Below are 27,070 nucleotides of genomic sequence, written 5' to 3' on the forward strand. Positions count from 1 at the left end.
ATGTCTTGGCGGAGACTCAAGAGGCGGCATATTATCAACCATATGATGCTTCTGCAAAAGCATCAAACTCTGAAAATTTACATGCCCAAAACGAGCATGCCATAGCTCTGCATCATGCATAGCAGGAGTGTGGGCAGCCACTGTATTTGCATCATAAGTGCGCTTGTCATAGCTGTCCAGCTTATACAAGCCTTTGTATCGTGTTCCAGAAGTGACTATTTCATAACCCTTTGATGGGTCTTTTACCAAACACTTCCCATCTTCAAATTCAACCTTTAAACCTTGGTCGTTTATGGCTGAGACGGAGAGCAGATTTTTCTTTATTCCTGGAACATACAATACATTTTTCATACATATATTGGCACCATTGGCTGCAATAAGTATGACATTACCAATTCCCTTTACTGGATATGTGGTATGATCTGCACATGATACAGTGCGGCCATTTGAAGCATAAACCAAGTGCTGAAATACATCTTTGCATGAAGTGATGTGGCTCGAAGCACCACTATCAAAATACCATGATGCATTCTGTCTGTCAGATGCAATGCAAGACATATCAGTGTCTGAAGCACCTGGTGTGTCACTAGTGCATGTGACCAAAAAAGTGTACTCTTCCTGGATTACATTAGCTGATTGCTGTGCTTTGTCATCCGAAGAGTCTGCTACTGCATTGCCTGCTTCTTTCTTTTTCTCTTTTGCAATCCTTTTCCTACATTCACTGATGTAGTGTCCAGGCTTATGGCAGTAGTGACATTTGCCCTTCTTTTTGGGCTTGTTTGCATCCCCTTTGTCAGACTTTTCACCACTAGAAGAGGGCTGTCCATGACCAGCCTTGCTAGATTGTTGTCCCCCATGCTTAAAGCTCTTTGCTTTACCCTTATCCTTGGCTGTAAATGCCTTTTCTCCACCACGGTTGCTCGATATGTTTGCTCTTCCTGCAAGAGTAAACCCACGAGCTCTTCAAAAGTGACGGGATCACCACCTCCTCTCATTGAGAGGTTGAGAGAGGTGTGAAAACCCAAGTAGGAAGGCGGTAAAGAATGAAGAGTGTTGGTGACCATCTGTCTGTCTGGGATAACCTCATCAATGTTGAGCAATTGTTCCTGCAAATCTTTCACTTTGGTGAGATGATCTGCCATGGAGTCACCCTCATCCATAGAAAGAAGATCCAATTGCCTCTTCAAGTAGGCAACTCTTGCCTCGTTGCGTACCTGATACATTGCTTCCAATGTGTCCCATGCAAGTTTCGATGTCTTGCATGAACGAATGTGCGGAATAATAGTCCTTTTCACTGAAAGGGCTATCAATGACATGGCCTGTGCATCTCTAGAGTCCCATCTCTTCTGCTCTTGTGTGGGAGCAGGATCTACATCAGGAGCTCTTTGAGCACCTCCCCTTTGAGGCGTGGCTGGCTGAATGGTATGTGGGCGTGTGTCATCACCACACACGATGCCCCAAAGCCCTTTGGCTACCAGCAAATTACGGATCATAAAACTCCAAAGTGAGTAGTTAGATCCATCCAGCTTGTCCTCCTGGGTGAGCACACCAAATACATCTGTAGCATTCTGTGCCATGTCAAGAAAGTATAACTGCAAGCAAACCAAGCACCAATGTGCACTGCTAGGCAACCAAATGTCCTGTGCAAATGTATGCCTGCAAACCAAAGCAAGTGTAAACCTGCACCAAATTGTCCAATTACACTCAATGTGTATACATACGCGACAAATCGCAGCTGTAATGCCCAATTACATGCTCCAATCAGAAAATCCCCAATTTTTATGCACTCCAATCGCTTCAATGTGCATCTAATTTGCCAATTTTCACAAAAGCCCCAAATTTCTGCAAATGTAAGAGCTTCAATTTGCCTCAATTTTGAAAACCCCCAAATTGCAGGCTAAGCAGCATGCCCAATTTTCAATTTGTCCTGAAATTGGTAAATTCCCCAAATTGCACCTGCAATTTTCCTTTAAATCTGACTTGCACAGCATTCATTGTCTGCAAAATTGGCATATGACCTGCAGTGCAATGGCTGCAGATTTTGTATTTGGGTTTGATAAAAAATTTTGACAGAGAAATACCTTTGTGCAAGTTGAGGAGGCTTGGAGCAGACAGTTGAGTAGGGGGAGCCAGCAGAGCTGGAGACTTCAAGGATGAGGAAGACTCAAAGCTGCAAATGTTGAGAGTCGTTGGAGATGCAGACTTTGGAGGGAGTCGAACCAACCAGAGGCGGGCAGGCGTGCTGGTGTTGGGCAGGCGAGCTGGTGGCGGGCAGTTACGATGGCTGTGGGCAGCCGACGGGGAGACGGGCGCTGTCTAGCGAAGAGGTAGACGGACAAGCGAGAGACCAGCGCTGGAGTCGCTAGCTAACGCGTATGGCCTATAACGGGCGACGGTGAGGACTGCAGGCGCGAACGGAGGGCGACTGGAGTCGCCGGCGTAGGATGGCCGGAGCAGGCACGGGTCGAGACGGAACAGTGAGCCGGCGACGTCGGCTGCTGTGACGGAGTGCAAGGCGCGGACCGGAACGGAGAGGGTTGGCCGGAAGCGTTCGGACGACGCTGGCCGGCGGGTGCTGCGGAGGAGGTGTGGACGTCGACCGGCTGGGGGCTCCGACGGAGGAACGGAACCGCGACGGGCACAAGAACGAAGCCACGCACGTTGCTGTGGCCGCTGGCTGGGAACGGCGGCGCCGCCCGCGAGCTGGGCGGTGGTGGTGGGCTCCCCACTAGTGCCGCCCGTCTCTGGCGGCCGGACGGCTGAGCTCCGACGGACGGAAACACAGCGGCGACGGAATCTGACGGACGGAAAAACGCAGGCGACGGAATTTTACAGAAATTTTCCAGCAGCAGTTTTCCAAGGCCAGCTCCCAGCTCCCAGCTCTGATACCAAATGTTGGGTGTTGGACTCACACACTCACACACACAAACCTGCACATTAGGGTTAGGTGCAGGGTAGAGAAGCTCACACACAGAAATGAGAGAGAGAGAGAGAGAGAGCCAAAAGTGTGGTATCCACAAAATGCAAGTCAACCCTTGCATGTGTGCCACATCCATATAATATAGAACTACAAAATATTATATGTGTCCTTTCACACTTGATGTCCAAGGGGAAAAACCACATGGGAAAAAGTGCCCTTGGTTAAGCCCTGTTCACACATAGCACTACCATAAGTGAGCATATGCCTACAATCTCCCCTTCTTCCTTCTTAGTATTCTTGATGGCTAGCAGTTCCACTTTCAATGCACTCACCTCCTCCTTAAGTGCCGTGTTCTCTTGTTCAAGGTCCGTGACCCGTGCTTGAGAGCCATGATGTGCCGGTGTAGTTTGTTCTCCACCTCATTGAGGTTGGAATCGGATGTCTTCTTGTTCTCCTTGATTAGTGCCTTCATTGCCGTCTCGAGGGCCTTGAGTTTCTCTAGAAGATTCGGGGCCATTCCTCCAGATTACTTTGCAGTCCTTCCGATAGGCAGCGAGGAGAGAGAGAGAGAGAGTTATGTTACTGCCTTGGGGGCTTGAGCAAGGGTGTCGGTGGGGAAAGGGGGGGCACAGAGCCTAGCGGAGAGGGAGGCGGGCCAGCATAGCGAGGCGGCGGCGAACAGTGAGGCGAATTAGCGAGGCGGAATCACAGGCGTGAGGCGGCAGCGAACAGTGAAGCGAATCAGCGAGGCGGAATCACAGGGCCTACCGGAGAGGAAGGCGGACCAGCATAGCGGGCGGCGGCGAACGAATCAGCGAGGTGGAATCGGCGAACAGTCAGCAGGGCAGCGAGGTGGAAGGGCTAGTGGGCGGCAGCGAGGTGAATCGGCGAACAGTCAGCAGGGCAACGCTAGTGGGCGGCAGCGAGGCGGAAGGGCGTGTGAGAAGAATGTATTATCGTCCTCTGGGAGCCGATAAACGGCCCATGGGACCTCCACGAAATTATTACAAAGCTGTAAGAAACAAAAAAACAAAGCCCTCTCCCTTCATTGGAGGGAAATACAAAGCCTTCTCCCTTCATGGGAGTGATATGGAGCTTGTCGTATGGTCGCATTGTGCTGTAAGGTAGCCATGATGTTTAAGAATCTTGGTGATATAAATGCCTACAGCAGCAAGCTTGGCATGTGTGAGCAGATCCACCAAGTCATGATATCCTTCTATATATATACATATATACCTGTACCTACTGCTGCTGTCGGACGCCTTGCCCCAAGGTGCACCCACGGCTCTCTCTCTCTCTCTCTCTCTCTCTCTCTCTCTCTCTATATATATATATATATGTACCTACTGCTGCTGTCGGACGCCTTGCCCCAAGGTGCACCCACGGCTCTCTCTCTCTCTCTCTCTCTCTCTCTCTCTCTCTATATATATATATATATATATATATATATATAGAGAGAGAGAGAGAGAGAGAGAGAGAGAGAGAGAGCCGTGGGTGCACCTTGGGGCAAGGCGTCCGACAGCAGCAGTAGGTACAGGTACGATAGTAGAAGCCGCCAGTAGCAGTACGGTGCAGGTACGGGATACGCTACAGCAGCACAAAAAACGAGGCAAAGAGAGAGAGAGAGAGAGAGAGAGAGAGAGAGAGAGAGAGAGAGAGAGAGAGAGGAAATGAAATGATATATTAACGTCTCTAAGAGGCCATAATGGCCTGTGAGACCAAAACTGAGAGTACATCTGAAGTTGGTATCTCATCAAAAAGAACAACCAAATGAAATTGAAAAGTACAATAAACTGACTATCTAACAGTTATAAGAACTGTAAGTAAGACTCCTAGTTGATATTGAGTAGAAAATACTGAAAAATGTATATCAAGTAGATCCATGTATGCTGATCAGTTGAAGTGCTGCCCTCTCCTCAGATCAAATATCTCCGCCATGGGGCTGTCTAGAATGGAGAGGTCATAGAAGCAAGGTAGGTGCCTCCGATGCCGAGCAATAATAGCTCTAATTTGGCGAGGTGAGGATGCCGTGGTCGGGGTCCTGGTGAGCGTGGCCGATGAGCACGACATAAGACGATTGCTCTATCAGTGGTGACTCCCTGGGAGCATGGCTGGTGCCTTGATGGCCCGATGGAGGAGGTATCAAGAGGTGTGTGGGATGGGCTGCTGGTGCTGGTGCTGGTGCTGAAGAAATCTGTCAGGATCCTCTGTCTAGGTACATCATGGCTCGGTCTCCTGTCTATTAAGAGGGTCTCTCTGTGTCTCTTGAGCTCAAGTAGGAACAACCCCAGGCATCTCTGATTCTCAAACTCCATGACCCTGCATAACGGTGCAAAACCCACTCAGAAGAGGCAGTGATATCTCCCTTGGATCTCATGATAGACTGTACATCGGCAAATGTAGTGCTCCTCTGTCTGTGCCTCTTGGTAGCATAGCTGACAAAGGCGGTCATCCAAGATTTGATGCACATATCGCGCCGTCTCAATCCGCAGCTGGTGTGATGAGGTCCGGATCTGTCCAAGGGCACATGATAGGTGTACATCCATGTATGCCGGGTGGGTGATAAAATCATTTGGTGCGAGGTGAAGAAAATGGCTCTTGTAATGAGCCATTTGTTGGGGTAAAGGCGTTATGCCCACCCTTATAGTGTGTACAAGCCCATAAGTTATAGTACATAGTACACTTAGTACTTTTAATGTACTAAGTGCACTATGTGTACTAGTGCAATATACATGTGTGATAGGGGAGTCACACACTCATGCCTCATGAGTTGACTTATCCCCACAACTCTCTCTCTCTCTCTCCCTTGTTCTTCTCTCTGTGTATGTCTCCCACATGACCTAACCCTAATTCTCCCACACAACTGGTATCAGAGCTTAGTGATCCCTCCCTCTTCCCTCTTCTCCTTGATAGCAGGCACCGGCAGTGATGGCGGAGATGCTTGTGAATAGGCGAAGGTGACGGCAACTTTGAAGCGCACAGCAGTCAGGCATTTCGTGTGAAGGGCCACCATGAGTCAAGCGCACAGGCGGGCGTCAACAGCTCGAATATGGAGTCGGCTGGCCACCTAGGCGAGTGGCGCTAGGCGAAGCTAGGCGAGCGAAGAAGCGAACTCAGGCGATAGCACCCTGGTATCGCGAAAGAACCACCAAGCGATGGCGCCGGCTGTGCGAACTCAGGCGAATCAGAGGCAAGGCGTGTAGCGCTGGGCGTAGATGCGCTAGGCGAAAGCAGCGTGTGAACGTGGAGTTCCTGGATACGCAGGCGCTAGACGTAAAGCCACAAAGCGTGTAGCACTACACGGCGTTAGACAAGTAAAGCGTTGGTGACGTTGCCATACATATCGTCTCTGCCTACTACTGGTTCGAAGAAGAGGGTTGCCGTACCTGCAAGAAGGCTTGCTGCTGCGCAGTTTAGCGAGGAAGCTTCTCTGAAGCAATTGGTCCAGGGAAATGACGTGCGGCTGCAGAAAGTGTTGCTTAAAGCTCTGCTAATTGAGACTCTTGAGGCTCTGCAGAAGAGGGGAAACCAGGAGTTCGTCAGCCAGCAGTTCAAGAAGCTCACGAGTAGCGATGGAGAAGCCCTCCGTCATCCGTACAGCAACAAACGCATCAGCTTGATTGGAGCATCCATCTAATTCTGCAGCAGCATCAGCAAACCCCCCTTTTTCTTGCAACAAAAACAAAAAATCAGAAAATTACAAGGTATTTGCCTCAATTTTTTTTTGGGATTTGCAATTGAGCAAGTACAGTAATCAATTGAGCAGGTACAGGTGCCCAATTGCTCAATTTTTGAGCAAAATTGGCAAAATTGGGTGAAATTGGTCACAATCAGGATCAATTTGCAAGAAATTGGCCAAATCAGGATCAATTTGCAGGAAATTGGATGTCGAAATTTGGGGCTTTTGATGTAATTGTGCAATTAAGCACTCATACATGCTGTATGATGTGAAAAATCGCACATTTGGGCAAAATTGCAGCAAATTGCAGTGCAAATCAAGGGGGCTTTTGTGCCGATTTGGTTGATTTGCATGCAGGCAATCGCATTTGATGCTGTGGATAATGTGTTGATGCCTTACAAGCACTCAATGTGCCTGTAAATCAAGGGGCTTTCATGTATTTGATGTATATGTGGCCAGGGGGAAGCATCGTGAATACTCTGGATGCCGTCATGTGCGTCAATGTACCATGTATGATCAGAAATTGATCTGTAAATCAAGGGGCTTTTCAAGTTCGTATGCTTGTTGAGCTTGGCAAAGCAGCAGGCAAGACTTTTATGCCTTGAATCCTCAGAAATCAGCTTGCAGTCAAGGGGCTTTTGCCCAATTTCTGTTCGGGACTGTTGTATGCAGTGTACAGGACTGTAAAAGTCTGATTTTCACTCATTTGGACAGCCAGGGGAGCATTTATTGCTATTGTACCTGCTGGTACAGATTTGGCACAGCTTTGTGCAAGTTTTGGCATGGCTGTACACTGTTTTGAGTGACCAAAAGGTTCAATTTCAGCTGCTGTACTTGCCGGTACAGATTTGGTACATCATTGGTGAGCACTTGGTACTGCTGTACAGTACTTTGGAAGGGCAACAGAGCACATTTAAGGTGCTGTCCAAAATCTGCAGCAACCAGATTTTGGTGATTTCATCACATAAAGTGGGAGAAAAGTTGCATTTGTGCTTCCGCAGTGGGAGATAAAGCTTGGGAGAAACTGTGAGCACTTTGTGTGCTTTTGGTGCAGTTTTTGCACATTTTGCAGGGAGTCAGGCATTAACAGGTTGCATATTGCTATGGCAACCACAGGTGAGAGCTCTTCATTGCTTCATATCAAGAAGCTTGAAGGCTCGCATAATTATGATATTTGGCAAACCCAGTGCTACAATGTGTTGCTCCAGAAAAAGCAGCACAAGCCTATCAAAGAAAGGGGTGTGATGCCCGCTTCTCTTACTGCTGAAGAGTGGGAAGATATGGATGAGCTGGCAAGATCTACTATCATGTTGTGTGTGTCAGACTCATTACTTTTCAGCATTCGTGAAGAGAAGACAGCTTGGGGAATGTGGCAGAGATTGCAGGACTTGTATGCCCAGCAAAGTGCCTCAAGCAAAGTGTATTGGTTGAAGAAACTCATAGGTCTTCAGATGAAGGAAGGGGCATCTATGACAGCCCATCTCAATGAGTTTAATGGTATTGTCAGCCAAGTCATTAATCAAAAGTTGGCCATGGATGATGAGTTCAAAGCCACTTTTCTGTTATGCACTTTGCCAGAGAGTTGGGACACATTCAGGACAACCACTAGCAATTCGCATGCTATGCTGTCATATGCAGATGTTGAGGGTGCTCTTCTTCAAGAAGAGATGAACAGGAAAAACAACTCTGTTGGAAAGTCCAATGCAATGAATGCACGTGGGAGATCCCAGCAAAGGGGGAAAAGCCAAGAAAGGGGAAGGAGCAAGTCTCGCTCCAAAAAGGATTTGGAATGCCATTATTGTGGCAAGAAGGGACACATTAAAAAGCAATGCTACAAATGGAAAAATGATCAAAAGGAAAAGGGAAAAGGCAAAGACAAAGAGAAAGATGAAGCCAAAGATGTAAAGCCAAAGGGCAAAAGTGGAGTCAAGATTGAAGAAATCAATGTGTCACATGCAGGTGGCAGTGAGGATGAGGTCCTCTTTACGTCTTCACTTGATGCCCATTCACTTCTTACAGGTGGTCATGGTATGCACTCATGGATCATTGATTCAGGTGCCTCCTTTCATGTCACAGGTTGCAGAGACTTGTTTGTCAGGTATACTGCTGGCAATGAAGGAGTGGTTTATTTGGGTGATAACCATGCATGCAAAATTCTTGGCAGAGGTGATGCGAGGCTTGTGTTTTCAGATGGCTCACAGCTTATGCTCCATGATGTGAGGCATGTGCCTGAGATCAAGAAGAATCTGCTTTCTACTGGACAGCTTGATGATGCTGATTATGTTACCACATTTGGTAGTGGAAAGTGGAAAATTAGTAAGGGCTCACTGGTTGTTGCCAGAGGCTCTAAGGTGGACACTCTTTACTTTATGCATGCAGGTGTTTGTCACCATGCTAATGTAAATGCAACCGAGCTGCCGGAAATTTCTATGTGGCATAGCCGGTTGGGACACATGAGTGTCAAGGGAATGGAGCAATTGTCTCGTTTGGGTTACTTGCCTTCTCTAAAGTTTTCAAGTTTTCAGTTTTGTGAGCATTGTATATATGGTAGGCAACTACAGTGCCCCCACAAGAAAGCTCTTGGACAGAAAGATGCTCAGTTAGAGCTTGTGCATACAGATGTATGTGAGATGCCTCAGCTTTCTTTGGGAGGGGCAAAATACTTTGTGTCTTTTATAGATGATGCCACACGCAAGGTGTGGGTTTATCCTCTTCGTTTGAAGAGTGATACATTCTCAGTGTTTCAGAAGTTTGTTGCTCATGTTGAGAATCAAACTGGCAAAACACTGAAGGCTTTGCGTTCCGACAATGGTGGAGAGTATATGTCCAAACAGTTTCAGGACTTTTGTGATGCTAAAGGCATCAAGAGGGAGCTCTCTACTCCGTATGATCCTCCACAAAACGGGACAGCAGAGAGGATGAACAGGACCATTCAGGAGAGGTCCGTTCTATGTTGTCACATGCTGCATTACCTCATGGTTTTTGGGCTGAAGCTGTTATGACAGCCGTTCACCTTATAAATAGGTCACCTAACACGAGGCTTGGTGGGAAAGTGCCAGAAGAAGTATGGACAGGGAAGCCTCCGTCATACAAGCACTTGAGAGTGTTTGGTTGCGTTGCGTACGTGCACATACGCAGGGAAATGCGCACCAAACTTGATCCTAAGTCTCACAAATGCATATTCCTAGGATATGGTGACAGAGGTGAAATGGGGTATAGACTTTGGGAGCCCATGAATAGAAAGATCATACGCAGCAATGATGTCATTTTTGATGAAACATGCATGTATAAGGAGCCTGCAAGGCAACAGGAGCCTGGCAGAGTCATCTTTGATGATGATGGACATCATGGACAACAACAAAGGGCTGTAAATCAGCCATTACAGCAGGAAAACCAGCCCTTAAATGGTGCTGAAAATGGTCCAAATGGACAGCCAGAGATGGCAGAAGATATCCCTTTGGATATACCACAGTTAGAGGAGATACCGGGCATGATATTTCAGCCTTATGGCATGGAACAGGAGCCACCAATGGGTGATATGCAGGCTGGACAGCAACCTGCAAATGATGGTCATTGGGTACGGAGGTCCACAAGACCCTCCAGAGCCCCTGACAGGTTTGTTCCAGGGGTTGACTACTTGATGCTCACTGACTGTGGGGAGCCCTCATGTTATAAGGAGGCTTTACAGAGGGAGCGTGCCATGAAGTCAGAGATGGATACTCTGCATAAAAATGAAACATGGAAGTTGGTGCATTTGCCTGCAGGCAAGAAAGTTTTGCCATGCAAGTGGGTATACAGGCTCAAAGTTGCACCAGATGCAAAGCCAAGATACAAAGCCAGGTTAGTGGCTAAGGGCTTCAAGCAGGAATATGGTGTGGACTTTGAGGAGATCTTCTCTCCAGTGGTCAAAATGACCACACTTAGAGCTGTGTTAGCTTTGGTTGCACATGATGATCTGGACTTGATTCAGATGGATGTGAAGACTGCTTTTCTTCACGGTGATCTCCATGAGGAGATATATATGCAGCAGCCAGAGGGTTATGCAGTGAGTGGAAAGGAGAAGCTTGTATGCAAGCTGAAAAAGAGTCTTTATGGGCTCAAACAGGCACCAAGGGAATGGTATCATAAATTTGATACATTCATGAAATCTCAGAAATTCAGGAGAAGTGACATAGATCACTGCTTGTACACCAAGAAAGCTTTGGATGGCAGTCTATTGATCCTCATCTTGTATGTTGATGATATGTTGATTGCCGGGAAATCTCGTAAAGAGATGGATGCCTTGAAGAAGAGGCTGCATGAAACCTTTGATATGAAGGATTTGGGTGATGCAAATCACATCTTGGGTATGCGGATACTTCGGGACAGAAATCAGCATGTGTTGTATTTGTCTCAGAAGGAATACATTGGCAAAGTCTTGCAGAGGTTCAATATGGACGGGGGGAAGAAGACTAGTACTCCTTTGCCTCCATATGTGAAACTCGGTGCTATGGACAGCCCACAGTCAGATAGAGACAGGGCTGATATGGCCAAGATTCCGTATGCTTCAGCCTGTGGCAGTCTCATGTATGCCATGGTTGCTACTAGGCCGGACATTGCATTTGCAGTGGGAGTGGTTTCTAGATACATGGCCAACCCTGGCAAGAAGCATTGGGAAGCAGTGAAAGGTGTCATGAGATACCTGAAGGGCACACAGGATATGTGCATTTGCTTTGGCAAACAGGATGCATTAGTGCATGGTTACACGGATTCGGATTATGCCGGTCATCCAGATAACCGGAAGTCTACTACCGGTTATGTATTTACATTCACAGGAGGTGCTGTGTCATGGATATCGAGGATGCAGAAGTGCACAGCCTTATCTACTACAGAGGCCGAGTATATTGCAGCCACAGTGGCTTGCAAGGAGGCATTATGGCTATCTCCGTTAGTGGTTGATTTGGGTTATACAGGGGATATTCCATTGTTGCATTGTGACAGTCAGAGTGCCATCCAGTTGGCAAAGAACCCTGTTTTTCATGCAAAGACGAAGCATGTGGATGTGAAGTATCACTTCATCAGAGAGGTGATAGAGAACAAGCAAATTCAGCTTGTTAAGATTCATACGGATGACAACCCGGCTGATCTGTTGACAAAGAGTTTGCCTCCGGAGCGGTTTGCTCATTGCAGACACTTGATGGGCATTGGATGAGGCCAGTTTCAGCCTTGATTTGGCCTTGTATATTATCATGTACATGCTGATTTTTTCTTTTCCTTCATTTAAGGGCACTTTGCCTTTAAGTGGGAGGTTGTTGGGGTAAAGGCGTTATGCCCACCCTTATAGTGTGTACAAGCCCATAAGTTATAGTACATAGTACACTTAGTACTTTTAATGTACTAAGTGCACTATGTGTACTAGTGCAATATACATGTGTGATAGGGGAGTCACACACTCATGCCTCATGAGTTGACTTATCCCCACAACTCTCTCTCTCTCTCTCCCTTGTTCTTCTCTCTGTGTATGTCTCCCACATGACCTAACCCTAATTCTCCCACACACCATTTTCATGCCTAAGGGCTCAAGGGGACTAGTCCATGTCCTCTCTGTGTCCACTCTGATGAAATCCATTCTAATCACGCGGTTTGCTCTAAGCGGGTGAGATCCAAAAATGGACAATCCAGGCTGTACTGAAAGGGTGGGAGTGCCTCTATCTACAAACCATGTAGGTCAAACTATGATCTCATCTGAGCATACAAGCAATGAGTATCTCCATCCTCTGCCAAGTGTATGGATGAGGTCAATGCCAATCCGGAGTACCTCTGTTGAGGAAGCTCCCATAGCCGCTCTGCTCGGAATAGGGCCTCAGTCACTATTGGTGTGGCACCCAACTCAGCTTGAACAATCTCATGTGGTATCGATGATTTGCTTTGAATCATGCAGGCAATCATCATAATGTGTGGTCTCTCCATATGCTTCCATCCCTCATCTGTCCCTCTCTGAGATCTGTGATGTATGCTAGGCCCCCAAATTGGAGCTCCGTATGGGAGGGTCGGTGTGACAAGTGTATCAAATAACCACAATTTGGTGCACGGCTCCTGAAATTGTATGTGTGCACACTGCCTCTCAAGTGCCCCCAAGGCTACATGCCCTCGAGCTAATCTAGCTGCTGCTGCCTCCTTCAGGGAGAAACGCAGTTCTGTGAAAGTAACTCCCAAATAGACGTATGACCTTGACGTACTCAACCGGCTCCCCTCGGAAAGTGAACTAAGGCTCTAGTCTCGTCACCCATGCCTGTGTGGTGTTAAACACCATAACCTTGGTTTTCCCAAGGTTCACTGTCAGATCTCTATCCGCACAGAATGCCTGTAATGCATCCAGATGTCTTTGTAATCCCATCGGATAGTTTGAGATTAGAACAATATCATCAACATATAACAAGATGGGTATCAACACTCCTGCCAGGCATGCCCTTGGGCCTCCCAATCTGTCTACATAATCGAAGACCACATCAATGTACAGTCCAAAGAGGGTGGGTGATTGCGGGCATCCCTGCTTCACCCCTATCGTGTTGGTCACCATATCAGATAGTCCGCTTGGATCTCGGACTCTGCCTGTCACAGACTCATACAAAGCATATATCCCCCACTGCATATCTTCAGGTACCTCAATGTCATGCAATCTATGCATAAGCTTGGCACGTGGTACGGTATCGAAGGCATTGCAGAAGTTCACAAAGTAGTAGTATATCCTTCTCTTCTATGCCTTGCCCTCTTCAATAAGTGCTCGAAGTGTTAGTATGTGATCCAAGGTAGTAAATCTTCTCTTGAAGCCGGTTTGTCCCTGTGCTTGATGACCATGCCCCTCTGCCCAACGGCTCAGCTCCGACTCCAATATAGAGCCATATAGTTTGGCCAAGTAATGACCAATCATGATCGTCGTGTAGTTGCCTAGTACCATGGGGTCCCCACTCTTAAAGAGTGGTACAATGATATGCTCTATCCAGCTTGCCGGGAAACCCTCACAAATGGCACGATTAAACACATGTACAATTAGCAGAGCCAAAGTATCGCGCGCATATGAGAAGTGCTCTCCAACTAGCCCATCATGATCCTATGCCTTTCCATTCTGTAACTTGTCTACCGCATCTAGCACCATCCGCATAGTAAAAGAGGTGTTGCTAGCCGGTCTAGCTACGAGTGGAGGGGGGGTGGGGGGTTGTCCTGGTGCATCATATAGCTCTCTAGCATAAGCAATGCATCCTTCAGGTGCAGTAATCGGAGTACTAGGCTCTCTCCAGAAACATCTTCCATGCCCTTTTGTTGTCCTTCCCAGGAAGAGTTGGTAGATCTCCTCCTCTAAATTTAGCCAGGTAGGCTCGTTTCTTTTCCGCACAAGGCGCTGAAAGATCATATTGGCCTATGTGTGTGTGTGAGTCCCAATGGCAATCTCACGTTGTAGCTGTGCCTGTGTCTCACGACACTCATCATCATACCAACTGTTCTGTGGGGCAGTGCTGCTTGGCGAGGTGGGGGGGGGGGGGGGGGGGGGGGGGGGCAAGCGGCTGGGGCGGGGAGGGATCATAGTGCAGGGAAACGCATATGAGGCGGATGCATGTAGTACACCTGCCAATCCTCTTGTAATCTCGTTTTGAGGGCTATGCGGGTCTAAAGCAAACAAGCCATCAAATACTGCATCTCGGTAAACCCCCGTGTCTCATGTGTAAACTGATATCTCGGGTACCTAGGTAGATGAGTGGGTGGCCCATCTCTCGGGGATCTACCTACTAGTGTGAAACTCAGGTATGCATGATCGGTTGCTATGCCAATGGGCCGACTAGAAATCGTGAAACCCCGCACATCAGGTATCAATGAAGGAGATCCCATCAAGTAGTCCACTGTGCTCGCTCCCCCTTTAGAGTTTCAGTGTGTGAGAGCATCAGATCCCTGCCATCTCGATAGGCCATTGTATATGACCAACCTATGTGCAATCTCGAGTGTGGGAAAATGCCTGCCATAATCTGTAATCTCCTCCTCATCCTGTGCTGATCTTTGCAACCCTACATCTTGTGCCGTGATGTCTTGGTACATAGCCTCTCGAGTATCATACAGCTGTGCTTGCTCTGTGCCTGTATGTGCATTAAAGTCTCCCAATAGTAATATGTCTCCCATGCTGGCAAACCTCATGATATCATGATATGGTGGCGTATAGGGCGACTCTCCTGATGGTGCAAACCTGGAGTGGGCTGGGGGAAAGTAGCATATCGCCACATATAGCTCACGGAGCCCCTATTTACATACTCGGACCCACATGTACCTCGCATCTGCATCTCTATGTACCACATGTATTTTGTCACAAAGCTCTTCCTTGAAAAGTACTGCCACTCCTCTAGATCCTCTGGTACCTCCCACTGTGCGTGGCTGAGGGCGGAACACTGATTCCCATCTATAACCCCGCACGTCAGGAAGCCTCTTGTTTGTGCATTGATGGGTCTCCATATACATAGCAATATCACTGTGTCTGAAAGTATCCTACATCTGTTCTTAGGGCTCCATTGCAATTCCACACTGTGAATCGCAAGGTCTCATAGGTTGCGCACCGTCAGGCTAGTCTCCTCTCCGTAATGATGACTTGGCCATCTCTGTATACCGCCCATTTCCCCTCTTTCCTTGCCTCAAGCACACGTGGCATGTGTTCCTTCCAGTGTGCTATTTGTGCCCGGTGTAAGGTCCTCATCTAAATAGATCTTTTCCCCCTTAAGGGCCATCCTTTTGGAGAGGAAGGCTTCTTCTTCTCCAAGTCACCAAACCTGATGATCAATGTCTTCGCCTTGGTTTCATCTCTGCCTACTCGTCATGCTCCAGCAATGGGTACATCAATGGCTCCAATTTTGTTGCAAGAGCTTTTGCATCCTCTGGGGATTTCCCTTATCTTCCCAACCAACCACGCGTACATGTAAGGCACGTGCCCATCTCTTGGCTTTCTCTTCCAATGTAGCATTCATCACCTATGTAGGAGAGAGAGAGAGAGAGAGAGAGAGAGAGAGAGAGAGAGAGAGAGAGAGAGAGAGAGGTGCTATGTGTGTGTACAATGGGCAGTGGACTCAAAATAAACATCAGCTAGAGACAGAAGTATTGAATCATTTTACTGCCCTTTTTGCTGCCCCTACACAACCATTGCAGCAAACCTTGCATACGTGTTGCGTTCGTTTGCAGCAAGTTAACCAAATTGTTACGCCTCAGAAAGCAATTGGAAATGGAAGTGTCTTTTATAGAGGAAGAGTTGCATGATGCCCTACGTGGTTTATGGAAATGGAAATCTCCTACCTGGGATGGCTTTATAGTAGAGTTCTTTCTCGAGTGTTTGGATTCATTCAAAAATTAAGTGCTTTATATGATTAATATTGGCACTCTGGTGTGCTTCCAAGCTCTTGGAAGCAAGGGTTGGTGCGTTTGCTCCCTAAGAAACAGCTATGTGATAAATTGACAGATTGGAGACCTATCAACCTCATGCCTGTCATTTACAAGTTAGTTGCTAAAATGCTAGTCAACATATTAAAAGATGTCCTTCATGATGGGCTGCACCCTACTCAATGTGGATTTGTGCCTAGGCGACAAATCATGGATAACATTGCAATGTCTACATAGGCTTTGAATATGCTAAATACACAAATCATGTACTCATAATGCAAATAGATATTGAAAAGATGTTTGACACAATTCAATGGCAATTCATAGCTCAAGTGATAGACAAAATGGATTTTGGTCCAAAAATGAGGATATCATATACTGGCTGTATGAGGAAGGGACAACTCAATGTATTATTGGAAATGAACTCTCTGCTCCATGGAAGCTTGGACGATCATGTCAGACAGGGATGTCCATTGAGTGCCGTGCTTTATGCGATAATTACTCACCCAATTCTCTTGTACATGGACAATTTGATCGTAGAAGGGAGGCTACATGGTATTGACATCACAGGAGGCAGTCAATTTGTTAGTCAAGCGTATGCATACGATTCCTTCTTCTTTCTTAGGAACACACAACATGATGTCAATACAATCATGGATGCATTGAAGCTATATGGATTAGCTACTGGATCGAAGGCTAATTTCACTAAGTCGAAGCTATCGCCTCTTAAAGAATGTGACTGGCATTCCATTCTTTGGTCAAGACTCATATTGCCTCCGGACCAAATAGTATGGCATCTTGGATATCCTATCGGATGAAAAGTGTCTCTCAAGCAAGAAAGTGAATGGGTTATGGATAAGCTGAATCACAAGATTGAGTATTGGAAACTATTGACATGGCCATTGCATGTTATGGTTGCGTATTGTTCAATCCATTATCATGGCCTATGTTTAGTTTCACTTGCCTCTTGTAAGCCCAATGGGGCGTGCCATGACAGATTCTACAACGTATCCAAGAGATATAATATAGAGAGAGAAGATAGAGAGAGGGAGAGAAAAGGGATAGGGTACTTTGCACAGTACACCACAGTGAGCGGGAATAGACCCCGTCCCCTTTCAGGAATTTATTCAGGAATAATCTACGGGCACGTTGGCCAAGATCAATACAACAATGAATACAAAAGCAAACAAATATGCCGATGTAGAATTCCCAAGTTGAAGTCGGTGTCAAGGCATGAGATATCTGATGCCGAGCACACCACGGGGATGACCCGCAAGAATCTCTCATCGGGCTAGTACGAGATCGAGAATCCAATTAATCCAAGTCGAATGAATCCAAGTCCAAGTTCAAGTCCAAATCCAAGTCCAAGTCCAAGTCCAAATCCAAGTCCAAGTTTCAAGTCCAAATCCAAGTCCAAGTTCAAGTCCAAATCCCTTGTCTTGTAGTCGAAGTACACAGGAGGTATGGGCAAAAGACGAAGCTTGCGATGACCAACTGTAAAACTATGTTGCCCAATTTGGAGTAAATGCAACCCACAAGAAGTCGTTTGGTGAAGTATGAACCAAGGTAGGTCCCCAAGATAGCACTGAATGTTCAATTAGTGTCCCAATATAGTCCAAGGGAGGGTAGTGATCAAGTGGTGGCACTATGTAGGGCAGGCAGCAGGTGGTCCACAAGCATTGAAGTGAGAGTAGGTGGCAGCAACAACAGCTGGCTGCGTTGGGGTTGGCTGGTTGCAGCAGTAGGCGCAGAGGCATAGTTGGCAGTAGTCAAAGGGCGAAGGTGGCGCAGGTAGCGGAACAGGTGCTGTGGCGACAGTAGGAGTTTGGAAGCAGGCGGTGCTTACTGCGGGTAGCTGCAAGCTTAAACAAGACAACGGCACAAGAGAGATGGTGGAGGCGGCCAAGTGTTGGAGGCGGCTGGCGCAAACAAACTGAAGGCGGGGCACAGCTCTAGCGGCAAAGATGCAACCGTATAGCAGATTGATGAAGGGAAAATCAACCAATCGGCGAAGATGAAATCCATGCTCAATGATGATGTTGATGAAAGCACCTAACTCTGTTTATGAGGTTGATGGAGAGCTTTTATCTTCAACGATGAGGATGGAGATGATGATCTTCACCCTCAATGATCTTGTTCCTAGGGCTACAAGAGAGGTTCAAGCCTTTTTATACTTGAGGAGAACCCTGCTTTTTACCAAAAGCAATGCTTTTGCTTTTCTTCCTTCTTTTACTTTGCTTTTGTTCTTTTTACTCTTTGCTTTTGCCTTTTGCTTTTTAATAATAAAATATTACTCGTCAAAAGTTCTTTAGCTGTGCTTTTCTAACTTTAGGGCCTTGCTTTTTGGTCTTGGAGTTGCTTTTTTGAAAAAGCGGCTTTTAGCTTTTTGGTCCAGCTTAGTCTTCTCTTGCCAGTGGTGCCCCTAGCTCACGGTCAATGTAGTTTGACTTTTTGCTTTTACTTGCTTTTTGATGAAGATTGGTGCTTTTTCTTGAGCAAACCTTATGGTCCCTGTCCCCATGCCTTCTTCCACCTGTCTGGTGTCCGGGCAAGGGTTCATAATGTAAAATAGAGCTAGGATGGCCAAATAGTTACATTCCCTCCCTCTTATATCGCAGTTGTCCTCAACTACAGAATAGAGGTGTTCCAACGATATCCATATGTTCCAAGTACATCCATATGTTGCCAATACTAGCCCTGTCTGGTGAGCTTGTGCATCTGGTCTTTTCCCATATCTGTGGTGTCATCTGCTCATCTGGCAACATCTCAATGCCTTTTCTTTGACCAATCGCTTTGTTCTTGATGGTACTTCTTCATGGCCTGTTTATGTGTTGGATAAAATAAATGCATACTTACCTCCTGCAAAAGCTAGATAGAAGCAACTAACAAGAATGCATCATTTGCGTCTACTAGGTATTCTAGGTACTGGCCAGGTAGTCTGGAGCCCAATGGACTATCACATGTCATAAATCCAAGCATTGTCCACACATCAAAAATAGCACACAAAGTCAAAGAAATTCAAACATACATCAGTATGCAGTGCACAAGTAATGATCCTCTTGTTCATGGATTGTCCTGTCTGGTTTCATCAAAAACCGTGTTGAGCTATCTGGCTTGAGGGAAACCGCTCAGACTATCCTCAAGGGCATCTGGTCACTAGGACCGCCCGAGAGTTCATCAATAGTCATCTGGTTGCAATAACCGCCCGACCATGAAGTCCAATACAATCATTTGGGCCATCTGATCGCAATGACCGCCCGATTGTGAAATCCAATACAGGCATTTGGGCTATTTGGTCGCAATGACCGCTCGACTATCTTGATCGCAAGACATTTATATCTGTACTTCAAATACATGTGGACTAACCACTTCCTCATAAGCTTGTAGTGTATCCAGATAGTCCTTGAATTACTTCTCTGGCATCCATTTCGCATCCAATAGCGAATAATTCTTGAATTCCAAGAGGAACTTTTTGACCATTGTTTTTTCTCTTTTTCTCATGGAATGAAACTCAATCTGAGCTGGTTCTTCCACCTTTGGTGGATCCTTCAATATAGGCTCCTCTGGGGGTAACCCTGTACATGGTTCCAATAAACTGTCAAGGAAGGCATTATGTATCCTCCAACGCTTTGGAAAGTCTGAGTGATAACATACATAATCGATCTTCTTGGTAATCTAGAAAAAAAAAGGTCCAAATACTATCATTTCCATTCTCTGACTTTGGCAATCCAAAGATAAATCCATGACAATATTCTCCCATAGAACGTTCAATGGGTGCAATAATCATGCTAGCTTTTGTCGGTCAAACTTGACCTCCAAACATTCTTGAACATAAAACTTAATGTTCTTTCTGCTAGGCCGATAGTAGTAGCTTCTCCCAAGCTTGAGTTGTAGTCTCTTTTGGGTTCAAGTGCTTTGTTACACATAAACGGGTTTACTTCATAAAAGAATCTTTCTTGATGACAAGAAAAGAAAAGTCACAAAATTTCCATTCTACAATCTGTTCCAATACAATCCTTGAAATCCTCATCTAAGACTTTCATAGGCCACAACGTGGCCCTCGTGGTACAAGCATCCTTCTTCTGTTGAGACTCGGCTCTTGATGGGGATTGGTCTTTAAACTTCTTCCTTTGAGGTGGATCTCGATTGTCGTTCTTTGTCCATGTACAAGGCCGCAGCTTACAAAGCTTTTTCTTGAGCTTCTTCCAAGGTTTTTGGTCCAGCCATATACACTGCTTGCATAAGCTTAGGTTGCAATCCATTTTCAAACTTATGCATTTCCATTAGTGGTGAAATGGGAGTATATGAAGTAAACTTCAAAGAAACTGTTGAAAAGTCGTTAAGGTAAGATGCCACATTCTCACCAACTTTCTGCTTTACTTCATCCCACTCTTTTTGCACATCTGCTTCAGAATTTGCGGGTAGAAACTTCTTGTTAAACATAGTCTTGAAGTCCGGTCCATGTCTTTGGCTCGGTCATTTCTTGTACCACTTTCAGCCACCAATTCAAGGCGGCATCCATCAAATGCATACGAACCATTCAAGCTTTGACTTTTCGGGGTAGTCGTCTCCTCCAAAAGCGACATCAAATTGCTTGACAAAAGATAGAGCTTTTTGGGTGTCCCGCTTTCCAAAAAAAGCATCAAACTTGATGCTCTTCTCTCCCGGCTTGAAGTCCATCTTGCCGGTTGATGAAGGCTCCTTTGGTTTCCTTTCCCTTACCTGTCCCGAAGAAGCTACATCTGAGAAAGCAAGCCTGGGAATAGCCTCCCTGTTTCCTCCACGAGAAATAGACTGGGTGGCTCTAGATCCTTTTGTAATGGTGACTCCTTTAGCACGAAGATAGGCTTTAGCAGCTTCAACTCCTTCGGCTTCAATAGCAAACAAATGTGCCAATGTAGAATTTCCAAGTTGAAGTTGGTGTCGAGGCATGAGATATCTGATGCCGAGCACACCACGGGGGATGACCCACAAGAATCTCTCACCGAGCTAGTACCAGATCGAGACTCCAATGAATCCAAGTCCAAATCCAAATCCAAGTCCAAATTCAAGTGCAAATCCAAGTCCAAGTCCAACTTCCAAGTCCAAGTCCAAGTCCAAATCCAAGTCCAAATCCAAGTCCAAGTTTCAAGCCCAAATCCAAATCCAAGTTCAAGTCCAAATCCAAGTTCAAGTTCAAGTCCAAGTCCAAATCCCTTGTCTTGTAGTCGAAATACATAGGAGGTATGAGCAAAAGACGAAGCTTATGATGACCGGCTATAAAACTCTGTTGCCCAATGTGGAGTAAACACAACGCGCAAGAAATCGTTTGGTGAAGTATGAACCAAGGTAGGTCCCTGAGGTAGCACTGTATGCTCAGTTAGTCCCCCAATATAGCAGGTGGCGCAGCCCAAGGGAGGGTAGTGATCAAGCGGCGGTACTATGTACTATGTAGGGCAGGCAGCAGGTGGCCTACAATCGCTGAAGTGACAGCAAGTGGTAGCAACAGTAGCTGGCGGTCCTGGTGCTGGCTGGATGTAGCAGGAACAGAGGCACAGTTGGCAGCAGTCAAAAGGGCGAAGGTGGCATAGGGAACGGAACAGGTGCTGGCAACAGTAGGAGTTTGGCAGCATGTGGTGCTGGTTGCAGGTATCCCTCCTGGCCACAGGCGTTCAACAAGACATCGGCATAGGAGACATGGTGGAGGCGGCCAGGTGCTGGAGGCGATTGGTGTCACCATTTGGTCCCTTCACTAGTCTTGATTAGTGTTTCACATAGTGAGCAGAACCAAGGTGAGAATGGGAATTTTCCACAAGAGAAAGCTGAAGCATTAACTGGCAAAGTTTGGCCTGAAAGATGGCTACAGAGCATGAGCAGCATGGGATTTTATTCATCAAAGTGACTTATAATGGTTATAAGTCATTCACACATCATTAATGAAGGGCTGGACATATCATTATTTGGGGCATCGAAAGGTGGACGGAAGGAGGTGCCTAGCATAAACTTGGGCAACAAGCTGGGAAAAGCATTAAGTGGATATTTTGGGCATTCTCAGCCTCTTTTGGCAAAAACGAAAAAGCACCCTCATAAATATAGGGCTGGTCGACTTTTTGAAAAGCAGGAGCAGCAGCTATTATTGATCATCATCATACGCATACAGTTCTGGCCGGCTGCAGCAGCTTTTCTTCCCTCTCAGCGCTGGCTGTACACAGTCATCTTCTGGTGTTTTTCTGTGCTGGCCATACAGCAGCAGCTATCCTTGGGATGTGCACGGCCGACAGCAGCCACCTATCCCCCCCCGCCCCCCCCCCCCCCCCCTCTTTTTCTGTGTTTTGGAGCTGGTCGTCTACAGAGCCACCAACAGCCATGTTTTGCTATTGCTGGCCACCTTCTAGTTGGACGCTTGCTGGCTAACAGCCGTACAGCATCCACATGTATGGGTTTTCAGCTGGTGATTCTCTCACACATCTGGCCGTGTAACAGTGCAGTGTTTCAGGGCTGAATTTGTGACTGTTTTGAGACAGTTTTGGACAGCTTTTACTGCTGTTTGTATCTTGGGTCTAGACAGAGACCTAGGCAAGAGTTTTGCTGTCGCTTTGTGGAAAATCCGGTGCAAGACTGCATTGGCACCTTGGTTTCTTGTAAAAGCTTCTATCTGAATAAAGAAGTTCCTATGGGGGACTGGCCGTTCCGGTCCCAGTGTGGTGTCTTGTGCACATGATTGATTTTCAATATTTTGTGCTTTATGTTAAAGTGTTTTAAGTCGATTGATGGTCATGCAAAAGTGTGTCAGAGACTTGTCTCCCGGGCCGGATTCGGTTACAATGGTATCAGAGCATAGGCTTTCTTGGAAGCAAGAGGCTTTCTTTCATGAATGAGAAAGAGAAAAGATCAGAAGTGGAGACTACATTGACCAACAGTTTTGCTATTGAGCTTATGGAAGCGGTCATGTGTCAGAAGCATGAGCAGTACACAGCTTGGACTATTAAGGATTTATGGATTCACAGTATTTATCCTCGGAGTATGGAGTTAGTTTTTCGTGTGCTAGTGTTCAACACTTTTTTCCATATGGATTATTGTGGATTATAAATCAAGTTTATGAGCAAGCTATTTGAAGATATATCTTAGGATATCTTATGGATATGGTGATGAGATATTTCTTTTGGCTTCTTGACGAACCTAGCAAAGGAAAGCCGAGTTTTGCAAAGTTGCTACTTTTTGAAATTTGTTGAAAGAGTTTTTGGACACTTAACCCTTGTATGCCCGTACAAGGAGAATTGAGTGTTGTTTTCCTTGAACTGTTTCAGGTAAACAGTGCTAATGGTTGAAAAGCCTAGTTTATATGGTTTTTCATACGGATATATATGTCCAAGGACTATGGGTGAAACTTTGCGAGTATTCCATGGGGCTTCTCTCTCCCACTCGCAAAGTTTCACCCCCATCGGATGCCAAATGGGCATGATGGTGTGTTGCCACCCACTCTTTTTTGCATAATGTTCAAGGGGTCTTCTATGCAAAAAAGAGTGGGTTTGGGTAGGACCATGCCCATCCGGCGCGAATGGAGGTAAACTTTGTGAGTGGATCCATGGGACTGCTTTCCCCCCACTCACAAAGTTTTACTTCCATCGGATGCCGAATCGGTGTGACGGTGTGTTGCCACACGCTCTTTTTTACATAGTGCCCAAGTGATCCCCTATGCAAAAAAGGGCTAGTTTGGGTAGGACATCACAGCCGTCTGGCATCCGATGGGGGGAAACTTTGTGAGTGGGTATGGCATATCTTTACTCGAGGATTTATACATATACAATGGTTTGGTATATCTATATGGTTATCATTGGCTCGGTGATTCTTGGGCTTTATATACAGCTCTTTGGCTCGCTTTACTGGGATGGAGTATGTTTTTGGCTCCCTTTTATTCAGGATGTAGTGGATTTATGGATATCTTCTGGATCAAGGATTTTTTTTTTATGGATTTCTTTTATCGACCGAAATGCCTGTAAAACTATCAAATTGCAGATATATTTATGGAGAACCATGATCTCTATGCTTGTGATTTATTCTTATCTTATGTTATATTGCACTCATGGAAGAGTTGGTGACTCTAGTGAGTGAGTACCTGCATTCATGAAAGAGTTGGTGACTCTGGTGAGTGAGCATCTGAACTCATGGAAGAGTTGGTGACTCTGTCCAGTCAAAAGAGTTAGTGAGAGAAGTTGGTGACTCTAATTACTCACTATTTGAACTCATGGAATCATGGAAGAGTTGGTGATTGTGTCCAGTGAGAAGAGTTAGTGAGAGGAGTTGGTGACTCTGACTACTCACTATCTGAACTCATGGAATCATGGACGAGTTGGTGACTCTGTCGCATGAGTATTTCATGAACTCATGCAAGGGTTGGTGACCCTAGTGAGTGACTTCTGGTTGGTGACCCTACGAACTCATGTAAGAGTTAGTGACTCTAGTGAGTTAGTATCTGGACTCATGAAAGGGTTGGTGACCCTAGTGGACTTATGGAATCATGGACGAGTTGGTGACTCTGTCGCATGAGTATTTCATGAACTCATGCAAGGGTTGGTGACCCTAGTGAGTGACTTCGGGTTGGTGACCCTGCGAACTCATGTAAGAGTTAGTGACTCTAGTGAGTTAGTATTTGGACTCATGGAAAGGTTGGTGACCCTAGTGAGTGAAGTGTCGAGGAAAGGAGAAACCTTGGCGAGCATCTATGGTTTCATGGAAGGGTCGTTGCCCTGGTGAACCATATGGACATGCAAAGTATGTTTGGCTTGGGCATGCGTATGGATAATAGGAGTGGTGCTCTTATGCAGTCCAAGGGCATGGCAAGATGTTATGTGGCTATGTATTCTGCTTATTTTAATGCATAGCGCTATCCTTGGGATGTGCATAGCCGACAGCAGCCACCTTTTCCCCCCTCTTTTTCCCTGTTTTGGAGCTGGTCGTCTACAGAGCCACCAACAGCCATGTTTTGCTATTGCTGGCCACCTTCTAGTTGGTGGCTTGCTGGCTGTACAGACAGCTCTACAGCAGCCATACAGCCTCCACACGTGCGGGTTTTCAGCTGGTGCAATGTAATAGTGCGGTGTTTCGGGGCTGAATTTGTGACTGTTTTGAGACAGTTTTGGACAGCTTTTGGTGCTATTTGTATCTTGGCTCTGGACAAAGATGCTAGGAAGGCCAAACAGTTACACCTCTTGTGCCTTGGTCAAATAAGGATAGATATTGACAATTTCATGTCCAAAGCTTTGGAATGTTTATGGCGGATAAAAACATATAGAAAGGCCATCAATTTGCTCAAAAAAGAACTTGTATGTACTCCCAAAATGCATGGAGGTTGGAATATACTCAATATTTGCTACCATGTCATTGCAAGAAAGGTAGCTCTACTTCTTGAATTCCTTCACCAAATGCAACCTTGGACTTTGATGTTGGCACATTTGATTGCGGCAATGAAAACAAAGGCTTTAGGGGATTGGATAGTTTCCCACCAGGACGTCATATTTGGAGGATTTGAAGGCCGCATTGTGAGCTGCCCTTATTCTACCACGCTTGTACATGACTGGCAAATGCTTCTTTGCCATCTTTCTTGGTCGGGCAGACCTCCAGATAGAGGCAACTCTTTGCGAAAAGAAAGTATTCATTGGAGCAGGGCTTTTCAGCAGTCATTGGTTGCACTACAACCTAGAAAAGCATACTTCCTCTCCAACTTTGGCATAGGCTTAGTTGATGATGTTGTTGATGATCAAGAATCAAGGCAATGTATTTTTCCTTCTACAGGTTGTCAGAAGATACAATCTGGGTATGCATCACATACATGTATGGCACGAAGTAATTTCTATATTTCAAGATTTTCAGCCGCTGCCTGCACTTGAGGAGGAAAGATTGAGAGACTAGAAATTTAAGAGGCAGCTTCTAGGTTACTCTCCTTTCTCTCTGCATCACCTCACGACAGCTAGAGCTTATAAAATTCTGCTCCATTCACCTTGGATACAGACACATGCAAATTAGTTGTGGCATGTAAACAAACCTCTTCGCTGGTGGAAGGCCTCTTTGGCCACAGTTTGGAAAAGCAAATTACCTCTCAAACGACGACTTTTCTTGTGGTGTGCATTGTGGGTGCACTCCCGGTTGGCACCTTCTTAGCTAAGAGAAACTTTCTCATCGCCAAGAGACAGTTATTCATTTGCTATGGGGATGCCCCTCTTCTCATGCTCTCCTGGATAGACTGTTAGGGCACTTGAGAGTGTGATTTTCTGACAACAACTTCGGGAAATTCTTTTGGATGTTTGGGCGCTTTTCTTCGCCTTTGCTAGATTACATAGTTTTACACTCTTGCACTAGATATTGGGCTTTGTGGACGATCTACCATGCACGAAATTAGTTGATGTTCTGCCATGAGGAGATCATATGTTTCATTTTTCAAGAGGTCTCTTTACCTTTCACTCCGAGATTCTTTTGACCTCGGAGATCTTTCAATAGTTGGAGGTGTTTTCCCATTGTTTCTGGTATCTTAGTAGCTGTCCCACCTTGGGACAACTATGAATGTACCCTACACTCCTTAATGAAGTAGTGGTTTCACAAAAAAAAAAAAAAGAGTGTGTGTGTGTGTGAATCGCTGGTGTAGTGGTTTAGGTAGTGAGATGGTACGTTAGGAACCCTGTGTTTCAAGTTTCATTTCCTGCACTGTGATTTCATCATGTGGATCATATTTGGTCTGTTGGCTTTGCTTTTACGCTAAAAGAACCATTAGGCAGAGAGATGGTAAGTTAGGAATCCTGTGTTTCAAGTCTCGTTTCCTGCACTTTGATTTCATCAGGTGGATCATATGTGGTCTGTTGGCTTTGCTTTTACGGTAAAAGAACCATCTCTCTTTCTTAAAGTTTAAAAAAAAAAAAGTTCACGGCAGTGATTACTTTTTTGATGACCAGCTAGGAACAGGTCTGGGCATTTTCATTTCAAAAAAGAATCCCTCATTGATGGCCACATTTGTGGTGCTTTCATGTGGTTACCTATGCTGTTCATACCAAGAGGTTGGTCTATATCCTTTGTAAAGTTGGAGCTTTTTGTTTTCTTTTAGTTGACAGCTTTGT

General features: G+C 45.9%; 1 protein-coding gene across 4 annotated transcripts in view; it reads left to right on the plus strand.

The window, feature by feature from the left end:
* LOC147618718 (protein root UVB sensitive 6-like) overlaps positions 1 to 27,070 on the plus strand; it is a 79,016-nt gene that overhangs the window by 24,738 nt on the left and 27,208 nt on the right. For all 4 annotated transcript variants that reach the window (XM_086773749.1, XM_086773752.1, XM_086773751.1 and 1 more), the window contains one exon: positions 26,909 to 27,010. In XM_086773749.1, coding sequence (XP_086629875.1) covers positions 26,909 to 27,010 — 102 coding nt within the window. The remainder of the gene's footprint in view (positions 1 to 26,908; positions 27,011 to 27,070) is intronic.

Source organism: Cibotium barometz, chromosome 34, assembly GCF_041138505.1.
Source record: "Cibotium barometz isolate CiBa-2024 chromosome 34, ASM4113850v1, whole genome shotgun sequence".
Taxonomy (NCBI): Eukaryota; Viridiplantae; Streptophyta; class Polypodiopsida; order Cyatheales; family Cibotiaceae; genus Cibotium; species Cibotium barometz.